We start from the raw sequence: 19,118 nt of genomic DNA, 5'->3' as shown, positions 1-19,118 counted from the left end.
CCTCTGCTCCTGGCCAAATTACTTTTGGCTTCTATGGACTTCAGTTTTTCCATCTGTACCATGAAGATCAACCGTTCAGAAAAAAAGTTTTTAAACGGTGAACTGTTTCTCCAGCCTAACAGTTTGTGGAACCCCCTAGAGGCTGGGTCAAGTACCAGCTATGGTGGGATGGGAGCAGCGGTAAGAATGGAGGAACCGGAATCCTGGGAGATCTAGATGGGCCCTTGACCTAAATATCTTGCTGGTTGGGCTCCTGATTCTTTCCATGGCTCATGTGATCTGGGGAAAGAGTGTTGTAGTAACAGAATTCTTTCAAGTATTTTCAACACAGCTGACAGAAAATACATATGCTGAACTTTGTAAGCTGCCTTCAGCTTATATATAAATGAATGGATTATGAGAATGACAGGTGCTGACAGGTACTTAGTTTTTCCAAACTAACCTGGTTGGCAACAACTGAAGGCAGGTCACGGCTACTATCTAGACCAGTAAGTCTAACGGATTAGTAGATGGAGCCATGCGACGCCTTCTTGGCTGGGAATAGAGGGACAGCACTGCTCTTCGTTCTTCATTGCACGCACGTTGGGCTAGCGATTGTATACCATGTCACAGATACAAAAGCACCTCAATTTATCAAGAAGCCACGATGATGCTAAATGTTTCTGCACTTAATAACAGAGCTTCAAAATAATATTGTGGGAAATAATATTGTGGGAAATAATATTATTATTGTGGGAAATATTTTTTTGCGGCACGCGGCCCTCTCACTGTTGTGGCCTCTCCCGTTGCGGAGCACAGGCTCAGTGGCCATGGCTCACGGGCCCAGCCGCTCCGCGGCATGTGGGATCTTCCCGGACCGGGGCACGAACCCGTGTCCCCTGCATCGGCAGGTGGACTCTCGACCACTGTACCACCAGAGAAGCCCTCTTCTATTCCTCTTTCCCTCACTTTCCATACCCATCAGTCATGTCAGCTCCACTTCCAGAACACATCCCTAATCTGCACTCTTTTCTCTAGCTCCACTTCTGCCACCCTAGTATAAGCCACTATCATCTCTTACTGGACCACATTATTAGCTTCCTAACTAGTTCCTGTTTCCTCTCTGGTCCCCTACACATCATGGTTTCTCAACCTCACACTATTGACATTTTGGACTAAGTGTGTTAGTCCAAACGTAGTTCCCTTTGCTTGGGGGAGGGGGGCTGTCTTGGGCACTGTAGGAGGCCTAGCAGCATCCCTGGTCTCCACTCACTAGATACCAGTAGCAACTGCCCCCCTCCATCGTGACAAACAAAAAAAAAGTCTCTAGACATTGCCAAATGTCTCTTGGGGGATAAAAATCACCCCTGAGAACCACTGTCCTACATCCTACACACAGGAACCAGGATATTTTTTAAATGCAAAATGCATCATGTCACTCCCCTGCTGAAAACCCTCCAGCGTCTTCCCACTGACCTTAGAATAAAACCCAAGCTCCTTATTGTGGCTTTCAAGACCCTCTATGAACTGGCCACTGCCTGCTTCTCTAACATCCTCTCTTCCATACAACGCTCTCCCTCCCTAAGCTCCAGCCACACTGGTCTTTTTTCTGCTCCTTGAACAGTCCAAGCTTGCTCCCCTTCACCCCTTGGACTTGGCTGATTTCCTCTACCTAGAATGCACTCTCCCCAGACCTTTGCATGGCTCACTGTTCACTAAACAAGTCCCAGATCAAATGCTGCCTAATCAGCAAGGCCTTCCCTGACCATCCCATCTAAACAACCCCCTTACATTCTCTATCACACTACCTGTTTTATTTCCTTCATAGTGCTAATCACAATACAAAACTCTTGTTTTGTCATTTGTTGTCTGCCTTTTCACTAGAGTGTAAGCTCCCCAAGAGCCAAGACCCTATTCGCCTTGTTCACTGCTATAGCCCAAATGCTAAAATAACACCTGGCACAGAGTAGGTGCTCAATAAATATTCCTCCCCTGTACCTCCTCAAATCACAGGTCAGGTTTCCTTTCTAAGATTATTCTTGACTGGTGATGTAGTTTCACTTTGAGCTACATTTGACCTATGTTAAAATGCGTGTGGCTCGGGCTACCATGCACGAGGGCTTGGCATAAAGAAAGTAACAATTTTGAAACATAAACACAGGCCAACTAATTAAGGAAAGTCTGCTCCTTGCCCCTCAGGTTTGCTGCAGGCATATAATCATTCCACTGGTCATGACTTCAGTTTGCTCCTTGTCCCTAAATTTGAAGCAGCAAAGGTCGTTCAGGGCCTAAGAATCCAAAACTCACCTGCCTCAGAGGTTCAAACAGCCTCTTTGTCCATCATCTCAATATATACAATATATAGGGCCCGAAAACTTTTTGTGCTGGCTTCAAGTTAAAGTAGTTCACTGGGTCAAAGGCAGGAAAGGATGGTCCAGGGTGCAGCAGGGTCAATGAATGTTGGCTGAGTCCTGAAACCGCAGCTTGGCTCTTAAATTGATTTGTGGTCTGCTTCCAGGAAACCAAAGATGATCGGTCCACCTGGCAGCAGGCTGGCTGCGAACTGGAGGCAATTCTGCCCTGGCCAAGGGCCATGGCCCTCTCGTGGCCCCGAGGAAGGAAGCATTTCATCGGGCCTTTTGGACATTTTGGCGAGCGTCTGGCTGCTCCCGCCGCGGCGGGCTCTCCACGCGGTGCAGAGACGTCTCCACCCGCAGAGACAAGGCCCTGACGCGGCGGGAGGCCGTCTCCGTGCGCTGCGAGGCGGTTTCCACGTGCTGGTAGGACACCTCGAAGACGCGAGGGGCCCGTTTCCCAGAGGGGGAGACGGAGCACCCCTCGCTGCGGCACTGGGTAGTCTCCACCTGCCGGGAAGACCTCCGCACCTCACGGGAGGTCGTCTCCACGCGGTGGGACGACGTCTCCACACGGACCGTTGCCGTCTCCTCAGAGCGGGTGGCCTCAGCCCGGGGCGGAGAGGGCTTTCCCCCAAGGGGTGAGGCCATCTTACAGGGGTAACGGAACCAAGCAGGCCTCGCGAGGCCCCACTGCCCCACGCTCCTCGACGGGTTACGTCACACGGTGAGGAGTGACATCACATGGCACTGTGACGCAGGCACAGCGGTAGCCGAGGATCCCATGACACAGCCACGTGCAGGAACAGTGGTCCTGGCGGGGGCTGGTGACGGCCCCTCTGAAACCCTGGGTTAGGCCCCGCGCTAGGTCAGCCCCTGCATCGCCCCCTAACTTGTCAGGAGCCCGCGCGGGCGGAGGCGGGAACGGGCCGAGCCGGGGCGGGCCTGGGATGAGAGGAGCCGCCCGCCCCCCGCATCCCACACTGCACCGCGGCAGGAAGGGGGAGCCGCGGCTTCCGGCACCTCCCCCGCCACTCCCGGCGTTCGCGGTGTCGGGCTGCTGGCTGCTTAGCTCCTTTGCTGGTGATGGCAGCAGCTGTCGCTATGGAGACAGGTGAGTGGCGGTCCGAGCCGTGCGTTTTGGCAAATAGAACTATCCTGGGCCCAGACACCTGCTCCCGCTTCCCCAGGTTCTCCTTCCAGGCCTAACTCCCCGCAAGGTGATTGTTCGGACCGGGAGGGGCGAGGGCTCTTCTAGCGTCTGGAAGGGCGAAGGTAGTTTGGCCTTTTCAGAGTTTGTTTTGTTGGTGTATCCTTTCTCCTCACTTGTTATTCAGACACCGACCCCGGCGAGGGGTCGGCTTCCGGCGAGGCTAAAGGAGAGATTTTGGATCTTAAACCGCTTCCTCGATTTGTTTTCTGCGTCTTAAATGAGCTTGCATAAGTTTCAAACATCGTCGACAAACTCGTGTATTATTTTGTAACGGACGCGTCTCACCGAAGCAAGCGTTCCCTGATCTTGCATTCTCACCATGGTCTCTTTCAGCTTGCATTCTGAACTTTTCTTGATAGGTTTAGCGTTTGCTTTGTTTTTGCTTAGCTTAATCACTTAACTTGTAACACATTAAAATAAGGCAAGGCACAGTTACTGCAACTTACCACAACAGTGGTCAATGTTAAAATGTTAAAATCTCAACATAGTGGCTCACGAGTGATAAATGTTCTGACCCCGTGTGTGATCCTGTTTTCTTTAATAACTTGTCTTTAACATTAGAGAATTCATTCATTCCTGATTAAACATTCCTTTTAATCAGGGTTTTGCTTTCCTTACACTTCTAAGGAAGATTTTTCTCCTCCCTCGCCCAGTTTAGGAAAACCTTCACGTGCCCTTCTTTATGTAGAAACGTATCTCATCATTAGTCAGGTTTCTTTACTGCTGTTTTCTTTCTACAAATCAGTATTGTATATGGTGACGTTTATTTTGGATGATTTTTGCTATCTTCTCTCCTAGATGATGCTGGAAATCGACTTCGGTTTCAGTTGGAGTTGGAATTTGTGCAGTGTTTAGCCAACCCAAATTACCTTAATTGTAAGTTGTTGAACACCTCATTGAATTGAGTAGCTATTTATAATTTCTGATAGAAGAGTTCCAATTCATAGTTGGCCCTTTGTATCCTCGGATTCAACTGCAGTTGGTTGAATCTTCCCATACAGAGGGTGACAATAATGTCATTGTCATTGCGCTATGTTATTTTATGTGAGACTTGAGCATCTGTGGGTTTTGGTGTCTGTGGGCTCTCTTAGAACCAGTCCCCTGTGGATTTGAGGGATGACTTTCGTATCTGCTTTTGTACATTCTCAATTGAACAGAATTATTGCTACACTTACATTGGTATATATATAATTGAGCAAACTGGGACTTCTGTTGTGAATTCAATGAGTGTCGGTGGTGGGGATGTTATGTAAGTAAATTCTTTACTTGTATGTTAGGAGTCACAAATCAGTAGTCCAAGGATTGATTTGCTCTACAGGTGTATTTTTTTTTTTTTATGCCTTTCAGTTCTTGCCCAAAGAGGTTACTTCAAAGACAAAGCTTTTGTTAATTATCTTAAGTACTTGCTTTACTGGAAAGAACCAGAATATGCCAAGTATCTAAAGTAAGTTTAATTTTTATAGTCTTAAATATGTGTGTACTTTATTATACTCCAAAGCACTGATATTTAATAGACTTCTTAGTTTCACATTGGAAAAAATACAGTTTGAATCTCTGCACTTCTTTTAGTTGTCTCCATTTTAATATGAGACACACTGATCTCTAACTTAACTTGGATTATTTCAGTGATATACTCACCAGTATCCCTGCTTTCTCCCCACCATTCCCCGCCCCAAGCCAAACAAAGAAGAACCATTTTCTACACAGAAGCCGACTTGGTATCTTAAAAATAGAAATCACAGCATTCCATTAGAACTCTTCAGTTGCTTCTCATTGCATGCAGAGGAAAATCTAGTCTCTTTTCTCGAGCTAAAGACCTGTATGATCTGGCCCTATCTTGTCTGACCTTACCTTGTACCACTCACTCCATCTCACCAGGTTTCTGACCCAAAGGAACCCACAGTCTATATATGCAATGACATAGCCATAGCCTGAACATGAAAGACCATAGAAAGGGGTACTTACTTGTAAGGAAGGTTTTCTGGAGGAGGTACCCTTACCTGAGTCTTAGTAGCTGCTTATTTTATTTTATATATTTTACATAATATATGTATTATTCAAGTTGTGCAATAGATGCTTTCTTTTTAAGGCTTATGAATTGCAAGGAGCATACTATAATCATGAACTTATTCCTTTTTTTTTTCTGCTAATTTGCAGTAGTGCTATAGCTTACTTTTTTTTTTTTTTTTTTTAAATATTTATGGATTCATTTGGCTGCACCAGGTCTTAGCTGTGGCATGCGGGATCTAGTTCTCTGACCAGGGATCGAACCCGGGCCCCCTGCATTGGGAGCGTGGAGTCTTAACCACTGGACTGCCAGGGAAGTCCCTGAACTTATTCCTTTTTAATGGTAAAAAAGAAACCGTGAATTCCCACCTGTGCTTTGTCTTAACTAGGTAGTCAAAAAGCAATGGTGAAACTTTTAGTCTTTCTTTTTCCTAAACAAACACAAGTTTGAGAGGAAAACGTTTCAAACGTGTACTCCCACTTTTCTGATCTGTGTCTTATAACAAGGAGGATGTATGAAGCCCACATCCTCCTGTAGTTTGCAGGACCCTTGGCACCCTTACTGGCCCTTTATAAAGAACCATTATTCATTTAATAATCCAGAGAAAAGACTTTTTTTTATTAGATTGCAACATGTTATATGTATGTAGACTTAGAGACTCAGTGTTGGACACTGAGCCCTAGACACCATCAAGTTCAGTTTCACCCACAACATTGCTGAGATGGTCATCTACATGCTGGCTGGAGGTTTCCAGTGAGCCCATACTACTCCATTCAGGGGCAACCAATTCCATTGTTAGCTAGATGCTAGAAAGTTCTTCCTTGTATAATAATATGATATACCTCCATGTAACTTCAACCCATGTTGAGTTTTATCCCTGAATTAATCCAGAACCAATCTATGCCCTCTTGAGGAACAGCCATTCAGATATTTAAATTCAAGAGAGGTTGCAAATTAACCCCCATTTCATTTCTGCACAAGGTTTTCATTTAATAGTTGCCAACATTTGAAGATTAGAAAGTTTCATATTTTAATCCAGATTTCTAGCTACTCTCTAAAATTCTGGAGGATCTGGTAACCCCAGGTCTTTGTTCTCCCACGTCAGCCACTGGCTAGAGCAGAGGAGCAGTTGCCTCTTCTAGACAGTTTCCACCATTTCACTAATAGCCACGACTTGCAACTATAATTTATCTCTTACATCTTTTTTTCTCACCTACCTTCAGCCATTTCTCATGTGCCCACCTTTGGATATTTTGCACTTACGCCTTATGTTTTTCAGCCAAGAGCTAAACACAGGCCTTCAGATGTCAAGGTACAGTGGACCAAATAGCTTTTTATTCTTCATATGGACATTATACTTCTATTTGTTCAACTTAAGTTTACATTACCTTTTGGGGGGGCAGGGAATGAGGGGGCAAGGATTCATATTGTTGACTTGCTGGGAGCTTTATGTCAACTAAAATCTTTCAGTTCTTATTTTCATCAATGCTGTTAGTTTAGTTCTCCGTTTATTTCTTATTTATTTTTAAAAAATCTAATTGCAGAACTTTCCTTTTGTACCTCTTCTATTTCATCTGGTTGGTTAATGCTATAATTGTAGCCTATTAACATATTTATAATTCCTTATTTTGTCATGTAATGTATTCTGAGCATTGACTCTACAAGTCTGATAAATGATCACTGTGTGTCTAAGTTCCAGTTACTAAATGCTACTTGAAGACCATTCTCTTGGTCGTCACATTAACTTATTTTACAGTTGAAGAAACTAAACCTTAAGGGAGTTTAAGTACCTTGTTTGAGGCCACTCAGCTGGAGAATGGCAGAGCTGGTTTCAAACCTAGGTCTTTTTAACTACCAACAATGTCCTCATGAAAAGGAAATAGCCAGGGTAGGTATGAGTAGGGCTTTCCAGGCTTAGCTGCTGACAATTACAAGCAACTGTGAATCTTTGGAGTATAGGAAGCAAATCTGTAATAAGGACAACATGGTGTAGGGCCCTGCTACTCAATGTGGTTCTCAGACCAGCAACATTGGTATCACTTGGGAGCTTGTTAAAAATGCAGTCCTCAGGCTCCACCCCAGACTTCCTGAACCAGAGTCTGCATTTTAAGAAGTGATTCACGTGGGCTTCCCTGGTGGCGCAGTGGTTGCGAGTCTGCCTGCCGATGCAGGGGACACGAGTTCGTGCCCCGGTCCGGGAAGATCCCATATGCCGCGGAGCAGATGAGCCCGTGAGCCATGGCCGCTGAGCCTGCGCGTCCAGAGCCTGTGCGCCGCAACGGGAGAGGCCACAACAGTGAGAGGCCCGCGAACCGCCCCCCTCCAAAAAAGAAGTGATTCATGTGTGCATTAAAATTTGAGAAGCACTGCTGTAGTGTACTGTCCCCAAACTTTAGTCATTTGAATACCACTTGTACAATTTTGGCTCTGTGTACTCCCTATAAGACTCACTGTTTTTTAATTGACTCATTTAAATTTTATGTCTTTTCTATTTGAAATAATTTTACTTAAAAACAAATGGAAAAACAGTAAGAAGAATTCCTGTATATTCTTCCCCCAGATATTCTAAGTGCAAACTTCTTATATAATCATAGTACAGTGATCAAAATCAGAACATTAACATTGACATATCATCTGATCTTGTTATCTAACCAGCAGACCTCACTCACATTTTGCCAGCTGTCTCACTAATGTCCTGTTTCTGGGGCAGTGTCCAGTCTAGGCTCAGATGCTGCATTTTGTTGTCATGTCTTAGTCTCCATTAATCTGAGTTCATCAGTCTTCTTTTTCTTCCCCCCATAAGTGTGACACAGAAGTGATGTTATATCCTTCTTGGTATATCAGGAGTCATAGGATGTCAATTTGTCCCTCTACTGGTGATATTAATTTTGGTCACTTGGTTGAGGTGGTGGCTGCCAGTTTTCTCTGTATCAAGTTACTATTTTTCCTTTTGCATTTAATACATATTTTGTGAGGGAATACTTTGAGACTATGTAAATATCTTGTTTCATATTTCATTCTTTTACCTAACTTTAGCATCTATGGAAGATACTTGCTTGAAACAATTTTTACTGTGGAGATTTTCTAATTCCATCATTCTTTATTCATTTATTAGTTGGTATTCAGTTGTAAGGAAGGAACATTTCCTTGTTCCTGATTTATTTATTCATTTAAAAAAGTTACATCAATATGGACTCTTGGATTCTTTATCTTGTGGGTTATAATTATGTATCTTCTTGATCCCAGATATAGCCAGTGGGAGCCCCTTCACATTGGCTCCTGAGTACTTTTGACGTATCCCTATAATTTTCTGAGCATTTTTCTTTCTGGCACTACATAATATTCCAGGCTCATCTTGTACTTTCCCTCTGCTAGCCTTAGAATCAGCCATGTCTCCAACCAACCTTGGATAATTCTATATAAAACCCATGATCTGGGCACTCAGTGTGCTTATTGGTGTCACTGCTTGTAGGCCCTCTCAACACACAAAGCTAGAAATTGTGTGTGTGTGTGTATATAAATATCTATTTCTATATCTCTGTGTGTGTGTGTATATATATATATATATATATATTAAAAGCCATGAGTTCATACTGATGTTTTCAATTCCAACTCAGTAACAAGATTCATTCTAGCCTTCCCCTTCCTTATCTGAAACTCTTTTTCTGAGAGCCAGAAATTTGGCTTTCCATCTACAGCATATTTACTTACATATTTGCTCAACCTTAGAGTATATGTACTTAATTTCAGAATTGTTATATCCCTATGGAAAACTAGAATACAATATTTGTGCTTAGTTCTTTCTGAGATTGACTCAGTTTTAAAATAAAAGTTGTCTTATTGTTTATGGAAAACCAGTAGGTATTAATTAAACACATAATTAATTACTAAAATAAAAAGTGTTCGTGTTCCTCACCTTGGAAACCACCAGAAGAGAATAGCATGATTTGTCCCCCAATGTTGACTCCGTTTACCAGTTACTGTGTGGTCTTAGGCAAGTTATTTAATCTTTCTGAACTTAAGTTTTCTCACTTTTGAAAATTTTGCTGACTTTTGATGCATAAGCAGGGAAAAAAAGAACTGTACTACCAAAGTATACTAAATTAATGTTACAGAAATGGTAGGCTGCAAGATCGTTTTTAGGTGAGTGACTGAACTAGAGCGTGGTATTATTACGTTATGTCGCTCATTAACTTATAAACTTAACCCCAGGTACCCTCAGTGTTTACACATGTTAGAACTGCTCCAATATGAACACTTCCGTAAGGAGCTGGTGAATGCTCAGTGTGCGAAATTTATTGATGAGCAGCAAATTCTGCACTGGCAGCACTATTCTCGGAAGCGGATGCGCCTTCAGCAAGCCCTGGCGGAGCAGCAACAGCAAAATAACACATCAGGAAAATGAACAGTTGGATCCAGACCAGGCTCTTAAGACATGTATATATCGCTTTTGTACAGTGAAGACAAAACAACTCTTCCTATGTACCTTTACTGTGGTAGCACCTAGAACCGTTAGTGTGCTATTTAATTGAACTAACTTTTTCTTGTTAATAGATTATTTCTGTTAAACCAGAATTGTTTTACTTTGATTTCCCTGTGGCTTTGTAAGCTTTTATTAGTATTTAACAGTCAGCTGAGTAAGAATAGAAATGTTAGGTGTTTCAGACCAATTTAAGGCAGCAGGGGGCGAGGTAAGGGGAGGGCCACTGAACATCCCAAACTCTAAGCCGAGCTCTGTTTTCATGTACAGTGGGGCCTGGGACAAGTCTGTCTCCTGGAACCTTGCTGTCCCTCAGATCGGCTATCCTGCCCTTCATCTACAGAGTGAGAGGTGTGGAGTAAGTGACCTCTTTACGTCAGGCAGCAGGAACCGCATAAAGGTTCTTAAATTCTGCAGGGCAGGAGACATACCTGTATCACCAGTTGCTTTGCAAGAGAGCTTTAAGGAAGAATCATTGGTATGTCACTGACCTAGTAATGGCAGGGAGAAGATTGGTGGTTAACTACTAATTGGACTCTTGGCCTTAAGACTAGAACAAAGGTGAGGAGCCTCAAATATTTGTGCTCATTTGGGAAAGCTGACCTTTATTTGGCAGATACCGCAAACCAGGCACAATGTTAAGTGCTTAGTTGCATTCTCATTTTATCCTCAGAACGATCCATGTTCATAAAGGAGGAGACTGAGGTTTAGACAGGTTAATGGTTACACAGCTAGGAAGTGATAATCAATGAGACTGACTCACAGGCTGGAGTCCTTCCCATCACTAGGTTATACGGTCTCTGACCTCTCTGCCACCCGCCTCATCCCAAGTAGTGAAGCATATTCAGACAGCTGTGACGAACCTGCCAGCATTAAGCAGAGGCTGGATTAGATGTGCTGTGCTTCCCTTCAGTGGTTAGGTTAAGTTCTACATTCTAAAGCCAAAGAAGGAGTTTCAGGAATAACAGCTCTTTGTAAATTCGTGGAATTTAAGGTAAAAGATCCTAACTCCTTTAGAGATTTGGAAGCTGTCTACTGCACTATTAGGGGCTTTTAGGTATTTCTGTCATCTCCAATAATAGCTTCCTTTGCTATTACTGCCACTCCTGAAGAATTATTTTACCTATGGTAGCTTAAATATACCCATATATTAAAGCAAACTGAGGGTTCATGAGCATTTTAATAGCACTCTCTATTGTTTAGACATGTACCAATTTTTTTACATCATCATTTATTTATTGCCAACATGAATTCAAAGCAAGTATGCAGATTCTTTTATACTAGAGCAAATCAGGAAATAAAGACACAATTGCCATCGTCAAATCTTAATCTTCAGAGAACAACATCCCCACGAGGTTGGCCTGAAGACACTCAGATTCTACCAGTTTTTGAGGCTGTAAGAGAACAACAGTCATATCTTAACCCACAGCTACAAAAATGTTATTAGGAGGGGAATGAGTTGTTCTACCTTGAATGACACAAGTCTTGGAACAGAAAAATTATGCTATTCAGAAACTATTAACTAGTTGTAACAAGCTTTATGAAATAGTTAAGATATTTACCTTAAGGTGAATCATTAAAATACTTGGCTCCGTGGACTAAAACAGGAGACAGGAAGCCCGATGTCACCCCTTCCCTTTAACTCTTTAATTTAGAATCCCAGGGCCATGACTAAACTAGAGGACATGCCCTTTCTTTTCATCCAGAATTATGGATTAAGTCGAAAACAACTATTGATGCCACTGTTTTAAGGAATTGTATGTTAACCAACTTTCTTCAACAGTGCTTACAGAATTTTAAAATAAGGATGGCTTTTAAAAGGCATGAAAAGGGGCTTCCCTGGTGGCGCAGTGGTTAAGAATCCACCTGCCAATGCAGGGTACACGGGTTCGAGCCCTGGCCCGGGAAGATCCCACGTGCCACGGAGCAACTAAGCCTGTGCGCCACAGCTACTGAGCCTGTGCGCCACAACTAGAAGCCACCGCAATGAGAAGCCTGCGCACTGCAACGAAGAGTAGCCCCCGCTCGCGGCAACTAGAGAAAGCCTGCACACAGCAACGAAGACCCAATGCAGCCAAAAATAAATTTAATTAATTAAAAAATAAATAAAAAAATAAAAGGCATGAAAGGGCTTCCCTGGTGGCGCAGTGGTTGAGAGTCCGCCTGCCGATGCAGGGGACACGGGTTCGTGCCCTGGTCTGGGAAGATCCCACATGCTGTGGAGCAGCTGGGCCCGTGAGCTATGGCCCCTGAGCCTGTGCGTCTGGAGCCTGTGCTCCGCAACGGGAGAGGCCCCAAAAAAAGAAAAAAGGCATGATAAAAACCCTAATATTTGCATTATTAATAACTTATTGGGGTAGGCCATAGGAATGGACAGCCATGTGTATTTTGAATACATTCTGAAGAGCAATGTGATATTTGGGATGAAATGTCAAGATCTTTTCAAATTTGAATCCAGAACAAGTTAAAAGAGTTTTGATAGGGTGAACTGTATCCCCAACACAGTTAAAGAAAGATACTCACTGTTCCATATTTAAGTAGTGTAGGCACTCCAGTTAATTTCAACTTTTTCCTGAAGTCATTATTTGGCTCTTTCCAACTATTTCAGAAGGAGAAGGTGATCATGAAAAACATTTACTTGGTTTCTTACATTCTGCTTTGTATTTGATATATTCCCACTTTCAGTCTTTCAGTAATCATTGTTTTTGTTGTAAACATTTTAAAAACCTTGACATCTACAACATATATTCTCCTGTGCAAAGTTTTCATTTAAGTGAATATATACTAAGATATAAAATAAATGTAAAGACAAGTTCTGAACTAACATCAGGCCAAATTATTGAATTACCCTTACCTAATACAAATGGCTGAACATTCGAATTTTTAATTCGTATTTAATATATTCTAATTGCTTGACTTATCCGACTGTATCTTAGAACTCAGAACCTGAATCACAAGACCCTTCCCGCCTAAATTTGCAAGAGTCTAGTGCATGTCTGGGAAATAGAGTACGCATTGCCACTTACTAAGGTTTTTCTCCTACTTGGCAGTAGATGAACACACATCCTTCACCAACATGCTTCAGCCCCTCTCGTACGACCGGTTCAGCTTTTTAAAAAGTTGATAGAAATAATTACCAACTTTACAATCAGGCACTGATGAACAGCGTCCCTCTCCCCTCCCCTCCCCTCCGTCTTGGTAAGTACTCAGACTTTATCCTGCAGTTAACTGAGGAGATAAACGGAAGTCACGTGTTTTTTTCTGATTTTTTTTTTTTTGAGAGCCACTTTAAGGGTAAGGACCCACTTTCAGTCCTGATTTGTCCCCAGGCCACAGCGCCCAGAACAATGAAAGACAAATATTTGCTGACTTACCATAAGGAGACCAATTCACGTCTCCTGTAAGACACTAATCACATTGGGGAAGTGAAAAGTTCTAATGGACTAGATTCCAAGATTACCTGGGTCGAATGGTAGAAGAGCACACTTGGCGGGGCGGGAAGGACTTAATAGGAGGAGAGTCGGGAACAGGGTAGGAAAAGGCAAGGTGAGAGCTCAGATCGCCCTGCGGGACTCCGGTAACAAGACTCCCTCCGCTTCCTCTCCACCTCACTCTGGCCATAGCCTCGGCCTTCCTGCCACTTACTCTGGGCTGCAGCCCCCGAATCCCGGCCTCACCCTGCACGCAGTCGGGGCACCAGCTTTTGCCTTCGGCGTCCTTAGAACCAGAAAAATAGGCGAAAATGGTCTTGCCACTGTGCTGCTCCACCGCCTGCATGAACTCCTCGTAGCCGTACACGCTCACCTCTTCGTAGCGGGCCATCGGGAGAGCGTGACTCGGACAGCTAGAGGTGTCTTCGGCCGCTGGGAGAAGCTCCATGCGGGGTGGGGCGAAGCTGTTTCCGGGTGGGCGGGAGCTGGGCAGGGCCTGAGAAAGCAAGCCCGGCTCTGAGGTGCTACGGGAGCCTCTGACGGCCAAAACTCCTCTACACTGTTTTTCTATTCTATTTTCTCAGGTCTCTCAGTGCTGACTGCACCCCGAAACCCCGGCTTTTGCCCCTGTCTGGTCCCGGCCCCAGCCCATGTGCAGTGGCTGCAAAACCTGCCGCCACGCAGCCCCTGGACCCTTAGGTGGCTCCGGAGCCTTAACGGCTCCCAACCCGCCCTGCGCCCGTTGCCATGGCGACTGGGCGAGCGGCCGGAAGGGAGGCCTAGTTGCGGCCCCCAGCCCGCTTTCTGGTAGGCGCGCCGCGCCCCAGACCAGGTGGGCTCTGGCCAGAGCTGGGGGGATTGTGGGAAGCCGCGTTAGGAGTCATGGATCTGCGGGAGAGGAGACTCTGACCCAGCGCAGATCTTGCCGCTCGTCGGGCCTAATTACCTTTTCTCCTGCCGAGGCTTTAGTGGGGCCCCGGGACCGGGGGGCGGGCGTCCGGCACTGGGCGGGGGTAGGGGGCTGGGAGGGAGGAAGGCTCAGAGGGCTAGAGCTGAGTGTGTGAGTGCGTGTGTGGAGCCGCTCTGGGAGCCGGTGCTGAGACAGAAAGTGCCGCGGGGCTGCGTTGGGAAGGCGGGAGTCGCCCTGGAGCGATGAGTGGGGCGGCTGGCCCAGGAGTCTTGCCGGGGCTGCGCAGGGGCGAGCTAGCGGCGGAGACGCAGGGCCGCTGCGTGGGGCCCAGCAGGTTCGGGCGCGGAGTCCGGCGGCCGTGGGAGAAGAGACGGGGTGCAGGGACGTCCCGAAGCCGTGGAGGGAGGCGCCGGGCGAGGTCCTCGGTGCGGGAGACGCGCTGTGTGAGTGCGGAAAGGCTGCAGGACTGTCGGCGGCCATGGGGGAGGAGACCTGCAGCGGGGACAGCCCAGGCCGCCGGGGCGAACAAGGCTGCGGGGACACCTGGCACGGCAGTCTCGATGGAGGTAGCAAGGGACCTTGGGACTGTGTGGGTGAACGGGGCAGTGGGGGAACCCCAGGTGGTGGGGCCTGTCGGCTCTGTGTGGGTGACTGGCACTGGGGAGGAGGAGGAGACGGCTTATAGGAGCCCCCGAGGCTGTGAGAGAAAAGGTCGTCCGGGATCTACGGGGCATGAGAGCATTCTGGAACTGTGGTTGAAGGTGCAGGCTATGAGGGCAGCTTCAGGATGTGGGGAAGGAAGCAGAGTCGAGCTCCATCCCGTGTCTGCAGAAGGGCCGGTTGAAAGGGGGGTTCCTGGCCGGGCTTCGTGGGTAGAGACCAGCTGTGGTGGTCTCACCGGACCATGGGTGAAAGGACAGGCCAGGCCAGTCCCCCGGGCCGCAGGAGTAGCCATAGCTCCGGACCTAGGGGCAGGCTGTGAGAGGGCCTCAGATTGGTGTGGGCAAGGCCAGGCTGTGAGGATGCCACCTGTGGCTGTGCCTGGGGCTCTGGAGGCAAGTTCTGGGATTGCCCCACACCCGCGGGGGAGAAGACAAGCCGTGGCGGTGCCTGGGCCCGTGGAGGGGATAGGCTATGGGGTTGCCCCGGGCTCTTGGGGAAAAGGGTCGACTGGGGGGGTTCCCGGGGCCACTGTGGGGTGGCCTGAGGCTGTGGAGGTACCCAGAGCTGTGGAGGGAGAGCCAGGCGGCAGGGCTGCTCCAGGTCTGCGGGGGAGGGAGCAGGCAGCGCAGGCGCCTGTGTGTGGGGATACCCCAGGCTTAGGGGGAAGGGGGCGGACCGCAGGGGTGCCCAGAGCTGCGCGGGAGGAAACTCCCTCTGTGGGTGCCCCAGCCGCGTGGCGGAGGAGACAAGCCGTGGAGGAGACAGACGCCGGACGTCTCCCTGGCCTGTGGGGCACGGGACAGCCCATAGGGGTGCCTTGTGCGACTGGAGCAGGAACGAGATGTCGGGGTGAGCCAGGATTCGGGGAGACGGGGCAGGCTGTGTGGGTGGAGACAGGCTCTGGGGGCGACTTCGGGTCCCGGGAAGCTGCACAGCCTGCAGAGGTGTCTGGTCCTGATGAGGAGGAGGCAGGTCCTGGGGGCGCTCCAGGCCTGTGGGACATAGGACAGGCTATGGGAGTACCTAGGACTCCGGGGCCAGAGACAGGCTGTGGGAGTGTCTGGGGTCTGTGGGGAACGGAACAGCCTGTGAGGGTGTCCCAGGCTCCGATGGTAGCGGGAGCCGTGGGAGAATGGACCATCGGCGGTGGTGTCCCAGGCCTGTGGGCTAGGCAGCAGGCTCTGGGGGCGCCCCCGGCTGATGCAGTGACGGGGGCTGTCGGGGAGGAGACCTGCGGTGGGAATGTCTTGAGTTTGTGGGAAAGGAGGCGGGCTCTGGGGGGGCAAGAGGCTCTGGGGGGGCAAGAGGCTCCGGTGCCTGCAGCTTTAGGGGGACCCGGGTCTGTGGATCAGGAGGCTGGCTGTGGGGATGCCTCATGTCTCTGCATGAGAAGACAGGCCGCGGGGCTGTCTGAGGCAGTGGGGTCGCCAGAGGCAGCAGGTGTGTCCAAGCACAGGAGTGCCCCAGCAGGGGCGCCCGCAGCTGTGTGTACGTCTGGGTCTGGAAGCATACCTGCCAGGGTGCCTGCCGCTATGTGGGTGTCTGGCTCTGTGTGTCAGGAAGGCGGCTCCAGGGATGACTTGAACCTATGGGGAGAGGTTTGTACTACCAGGATACCCTTGGCTTCAGGGGTACCTATGGCTCCCCAGGAGCTGTGGTCTGTGGGAGAGGATACTGGTTGTGAGGCTTCCCCAGGATCATGGGGAAGGAGACAGAGTGCTAGGGTTCCTGTGGCTGCTGAGGTGCCCATGGCTTCTCGGGTACCTGGTCCCCTGGGGGTGGAGACTGGCCTTGGGGGTTTCTCACGCTTGCCAGGGAGGGGACAGACTGCGGGAGTACTTCTGACCGCAGGGGTGTCCACAGCTGCTGGGGCCCCTGGACCGCTGGTGGGTGATGCCAGCTCTGGGAGTGGCTCAGGGGTATGGAGAAGGAGACAGGCGACTGAGGTGCCCACTGCTGCCAGGGCTTCAGGACCTGGGAACGGGGAGACTGACTCTGAAGGCATTGCAGGCCTATGGAGAAGGAGAGCCGATGGAGCTGTCCCTGGGGCTGTGAGGGTACCTCTGTCTTTGGGGGTGCTTGCAGCTGTAGGAGTTCCCACGGCGGGGTGCCGGCCTGCCGCAGTGTGGGTGACTGGGTCTGCAGGAGAAGATCCCAGTACGGCTGTCTCCAGCTTCATGGCGGGGAGGAGGCCGTCCACAGAGGGCCCCGGGGCTCCAAGGTGGGAGACAGGAGGTAGAAGTGTCCTGGGGCTGCCGGGGGGCGTGTCTTACACCTGTGGGCGTGGGACCAGGTTATGGAGCTGCCCAAGGTCTGCGGGGGAAGAACCGGACTCTGAGAACGTGCCAGGGGTGTCCAGGACAGGCACGGCTTGGGGGGTGAATGAAGCCGAGGAAGTGCCCCCGGTTTCAAGGGAGGAGACAGGCATTGGCCACTTGAGAGATCATGCACAGCAGGGTGGGAGGAGACAGGCTGCAGGAGGGTCTAGAATCAGAGGGAGGGGGAACAATTTGGGAGAAAATTGTGAGGGGGAGGACAGATTGAGGGGTGCATTCCAGTAGTATATATAGGGAACAAGTTGGGGGACCCTGGGGCTCTTTGGGAGGGAACAGGTTGGGGGGAGATTTGTCCTGGGTTATGGATGAAGGCACAGGCCGTAAGGGTGTCTCAGGATGGGGGAGACAGATACTTCCTGGAGATGCCTCATCGTATATGGGATAACACATTGGGAGGTTTTCTGGCGCAATGGGAAAGGGACAGGTTGCAAGGAGAGGGGTGTCCCAGGACTTTGTATAAGGGGAACGGTTCGGGGTGGGTGTCCCTGGACTTTGTGTGTGTATGTGCTTGTGTGTGTGTGTAGATCACTCGAGGTATCCTGGAACTGTGGGGATCACCTAGTTTCTTCCTGTTGGAGAATGGACTGTTAGGCCTTTGGCATCCAGGGGGAATGTACTGACCACATACAAGCCACAGATGCCCAGGCCCCAATTCTGCAGGCTCCTTCATTCTGCGGCTCCGGCCCCTGGACTGTGGTGATGTCAAGCCAGTTGGGATTGCCTCACTCGGGTGCTTCCTCCCATCTCCGCTTTTGATCATGTCTCTACAGCCTTAGAAATAAGGAATCTTTATATTTCTACAGATGTGTCAGTCTTTAAGCAAATCCAGTCTACAATCCTTGAGTTTATTCAAAAGCTTAAATTAGGGATCTTTAAAAAAACCTGAATTTCCCAGTTGAGTTCCTATGGGATTCTTTGAGAGGGCAAGCTCCCCCATGCAGTTAACACTAGTCAGTTTATGGAAAATCTGCTTAATTCGACAAATGTTGAGTTAAATTGTCCACTATGCTCAAAGCACTGTTGTGGGGAATCTCAGAGAAGAGCAAGACAAGGCCCTAACCCTCCAGGAACCTTGTCTAGCTGGGAAGATGAGACAGATACCTGTGAAATAGGTAAATAACGACATGAGCAAGTGTGTGAGTGCAGGGGCAGTAGTGTCTATAAGGAGGCATTCAGAATAGGGAGAGGCACTGATGCGTGTGTAGTTTACAAAACGCTCTTATCTGTTAGACACTGTATGTGAATATAGGGTGGGGGGAGTTTGGGGGAAATTGAAGATGTACAGAGGTCATTCAGCTAGTTAATGGCAGTTCCTGGCGTCAGTCTAGGTAGTCCGATGCCACAGGTTTACTTAGAGTCATTCAGAGTTATGTCCTTTTGAGCTACCTAGAAGAGTGAAGTGTACTGCTTTTTGGTTAGTAGTTAGGATTTATTAATGTAGGCTGTATATCCGTAAAACTTCCTTGCGGGAAAGTGCTTGTTTACCGTAGCAGAGCTCTGTTTTTGGTGACCTTTGAGATGTGAAATTTGGAATGAAAAGGGCTCAAGAGATAGTCATTAAGCTAGTGTGTCCCCTATTCGCTTGGAAGGTAGAATTTCAAAAGTGTAGTTGCTTTAGTAAGTGGAAGAAACTGTCGTATACCTGTCCTTAAGCATTCACTCTGTAGTATGAGGTGGCTGGGGGCTACTACAATATTGTTATATGAGCATGGCACTGTGTTTTACTTACTCTTTCCTTTCGTTT

General features: G+C 48.0%; 5 protein-coding genes across 10 annotated transcripts in view; 3 read left to right on the top strand and 2 right to left on the bottom strand.

Moving 5' to 3' along the window:
- Positions 1-2,289: 2,289 nt before the first annotated feature.
- Positions 2,290-3,132, bottom strand: C20H17orf100 (chromosome 20 C17orf100 homolog). The gene has a single exon (XM_073798492.1). The coding sequence runs from the start codon at positions 2,982-2,984 to the stop codon at positions 2,607-2,609; it is 378 nt and encodes a 125-aa protein (XP_073654593.1). The 5' UTR covers positions 2,985-3,132; the 3' UTR covers positions 2,290-2,606.
- A 158-nt stretch (positions 3,133-3,290) lies between these two features.
- Positions 3,291-10,123, top strand: MED31 (mediator complex subunit 31). 2 transcript variants are annotated; one of them, XM_019926848.3, is made up of 5 exons: positions 3,291-3,447; positions 4,345-4,422; positions 4,894-4,990; positions 6,834-6,866; positions 9,767-10,123. In XM_019926848.3, the coding sequence occupies exons 1-5, from the start codon at positions 3,420-3,422 to the stop codon at positions 9,957-9,959; spliced, it is 429 nt and encodes a 142-aa protein (XP_019782407.1). In that variant the 5' UTR covers positions 3,291-3,419; the 3' UTR covers positions 9,960-10,123. The 2 variants fall into 2 exon arrangements, with proteins under 2 accessions (XP_019782407.1, XP_004310494.1); XM_004310446.4 differs by lacking the exon at positions 6,834-6,866.
- Positions 10,124-11,195: 1,072 nt separating this feature from the next.
- On the bottom strand, positions 11,196-13,939 carry TXNDC17 (thioredoxin domain containing 17). The gene is made up of 4 exons (XM_004310445.4): positions 13,712-13,939; positions 13,061-13,142; positions 12,558-12,633; positions 11,196-11,428 (listed from the first exon to the last, which is right to left on the bottom strand). The coding sequence occupies exons 1-4, from the start codon at positions 13,911-13,913 to the stop codon at positions 11,360-11,362; spliced, it is 429 nt and encodes a 142-aa protein (XP_004310493.1). The 5' UTR covers positions 13,914-13,939; the 3' UTR covers positions 11,196-11,359.
- A 135-nt stretch (positions 13,940-14,074) lies between these two features.
- The window catches only part of KIAA0753 (KIAA0753 ortholog), a 67,707-nt gene continuing 62,663 nt past the window's right edge, over positions 14,075-19,118 (top strand). For 4 of the 5 annotated variants that reach the window (XR_002174731.3, XR_002174730.3, XM_019926826.3 and 1 more), the window contains exon 1: positions 18,351-18,486. The gene's annotated coding sequence lies outside the window, so the exon portion shown is untranslated. Of the gene's footprint in view, positions 14,298-18,350; positions 18,487-19,118 lie in introns of those variants that run through there. The other variant, XM_073798476.1, reaches the window with a different exon arrangement.
- On the top strand, positions 14,306-17,606 carry LOC141277429 (uncharacterized). The gene has a single exon (XM_073798475.1). The coding sequence runs from the start codon at positions 14,618-14,620 to the stop codon at positions 17,597-17,599; it is 2,982 nt and encodes a 993-aa protein (XP_073654576.1). The 5' UTR covers positions 14,306-14,617; the 3' UTR covers positions 17,600-17,606.

Source organism: Tursiops truncatus, chromosome 20, assembly GCF_011762595.2.
Source record: "Tursiops truncatus isolate mTurTru1 chromosome 20, mTurTru1.mat.Y, whole genome shotgun sequence".
Classification (NCBI taxonomy): domain Eukaryota; kingdom Metazoa; phylum Chordata; class Mammalia; order Artiodactyla; family Delphinidae; genus Tursiops; species Tursiops truncatus.
The sequence above is the reverse complement of the archived record's forward strand: the minus strand, read 5'-3'. Positions and strand labels throughout refer to the sequence as shown.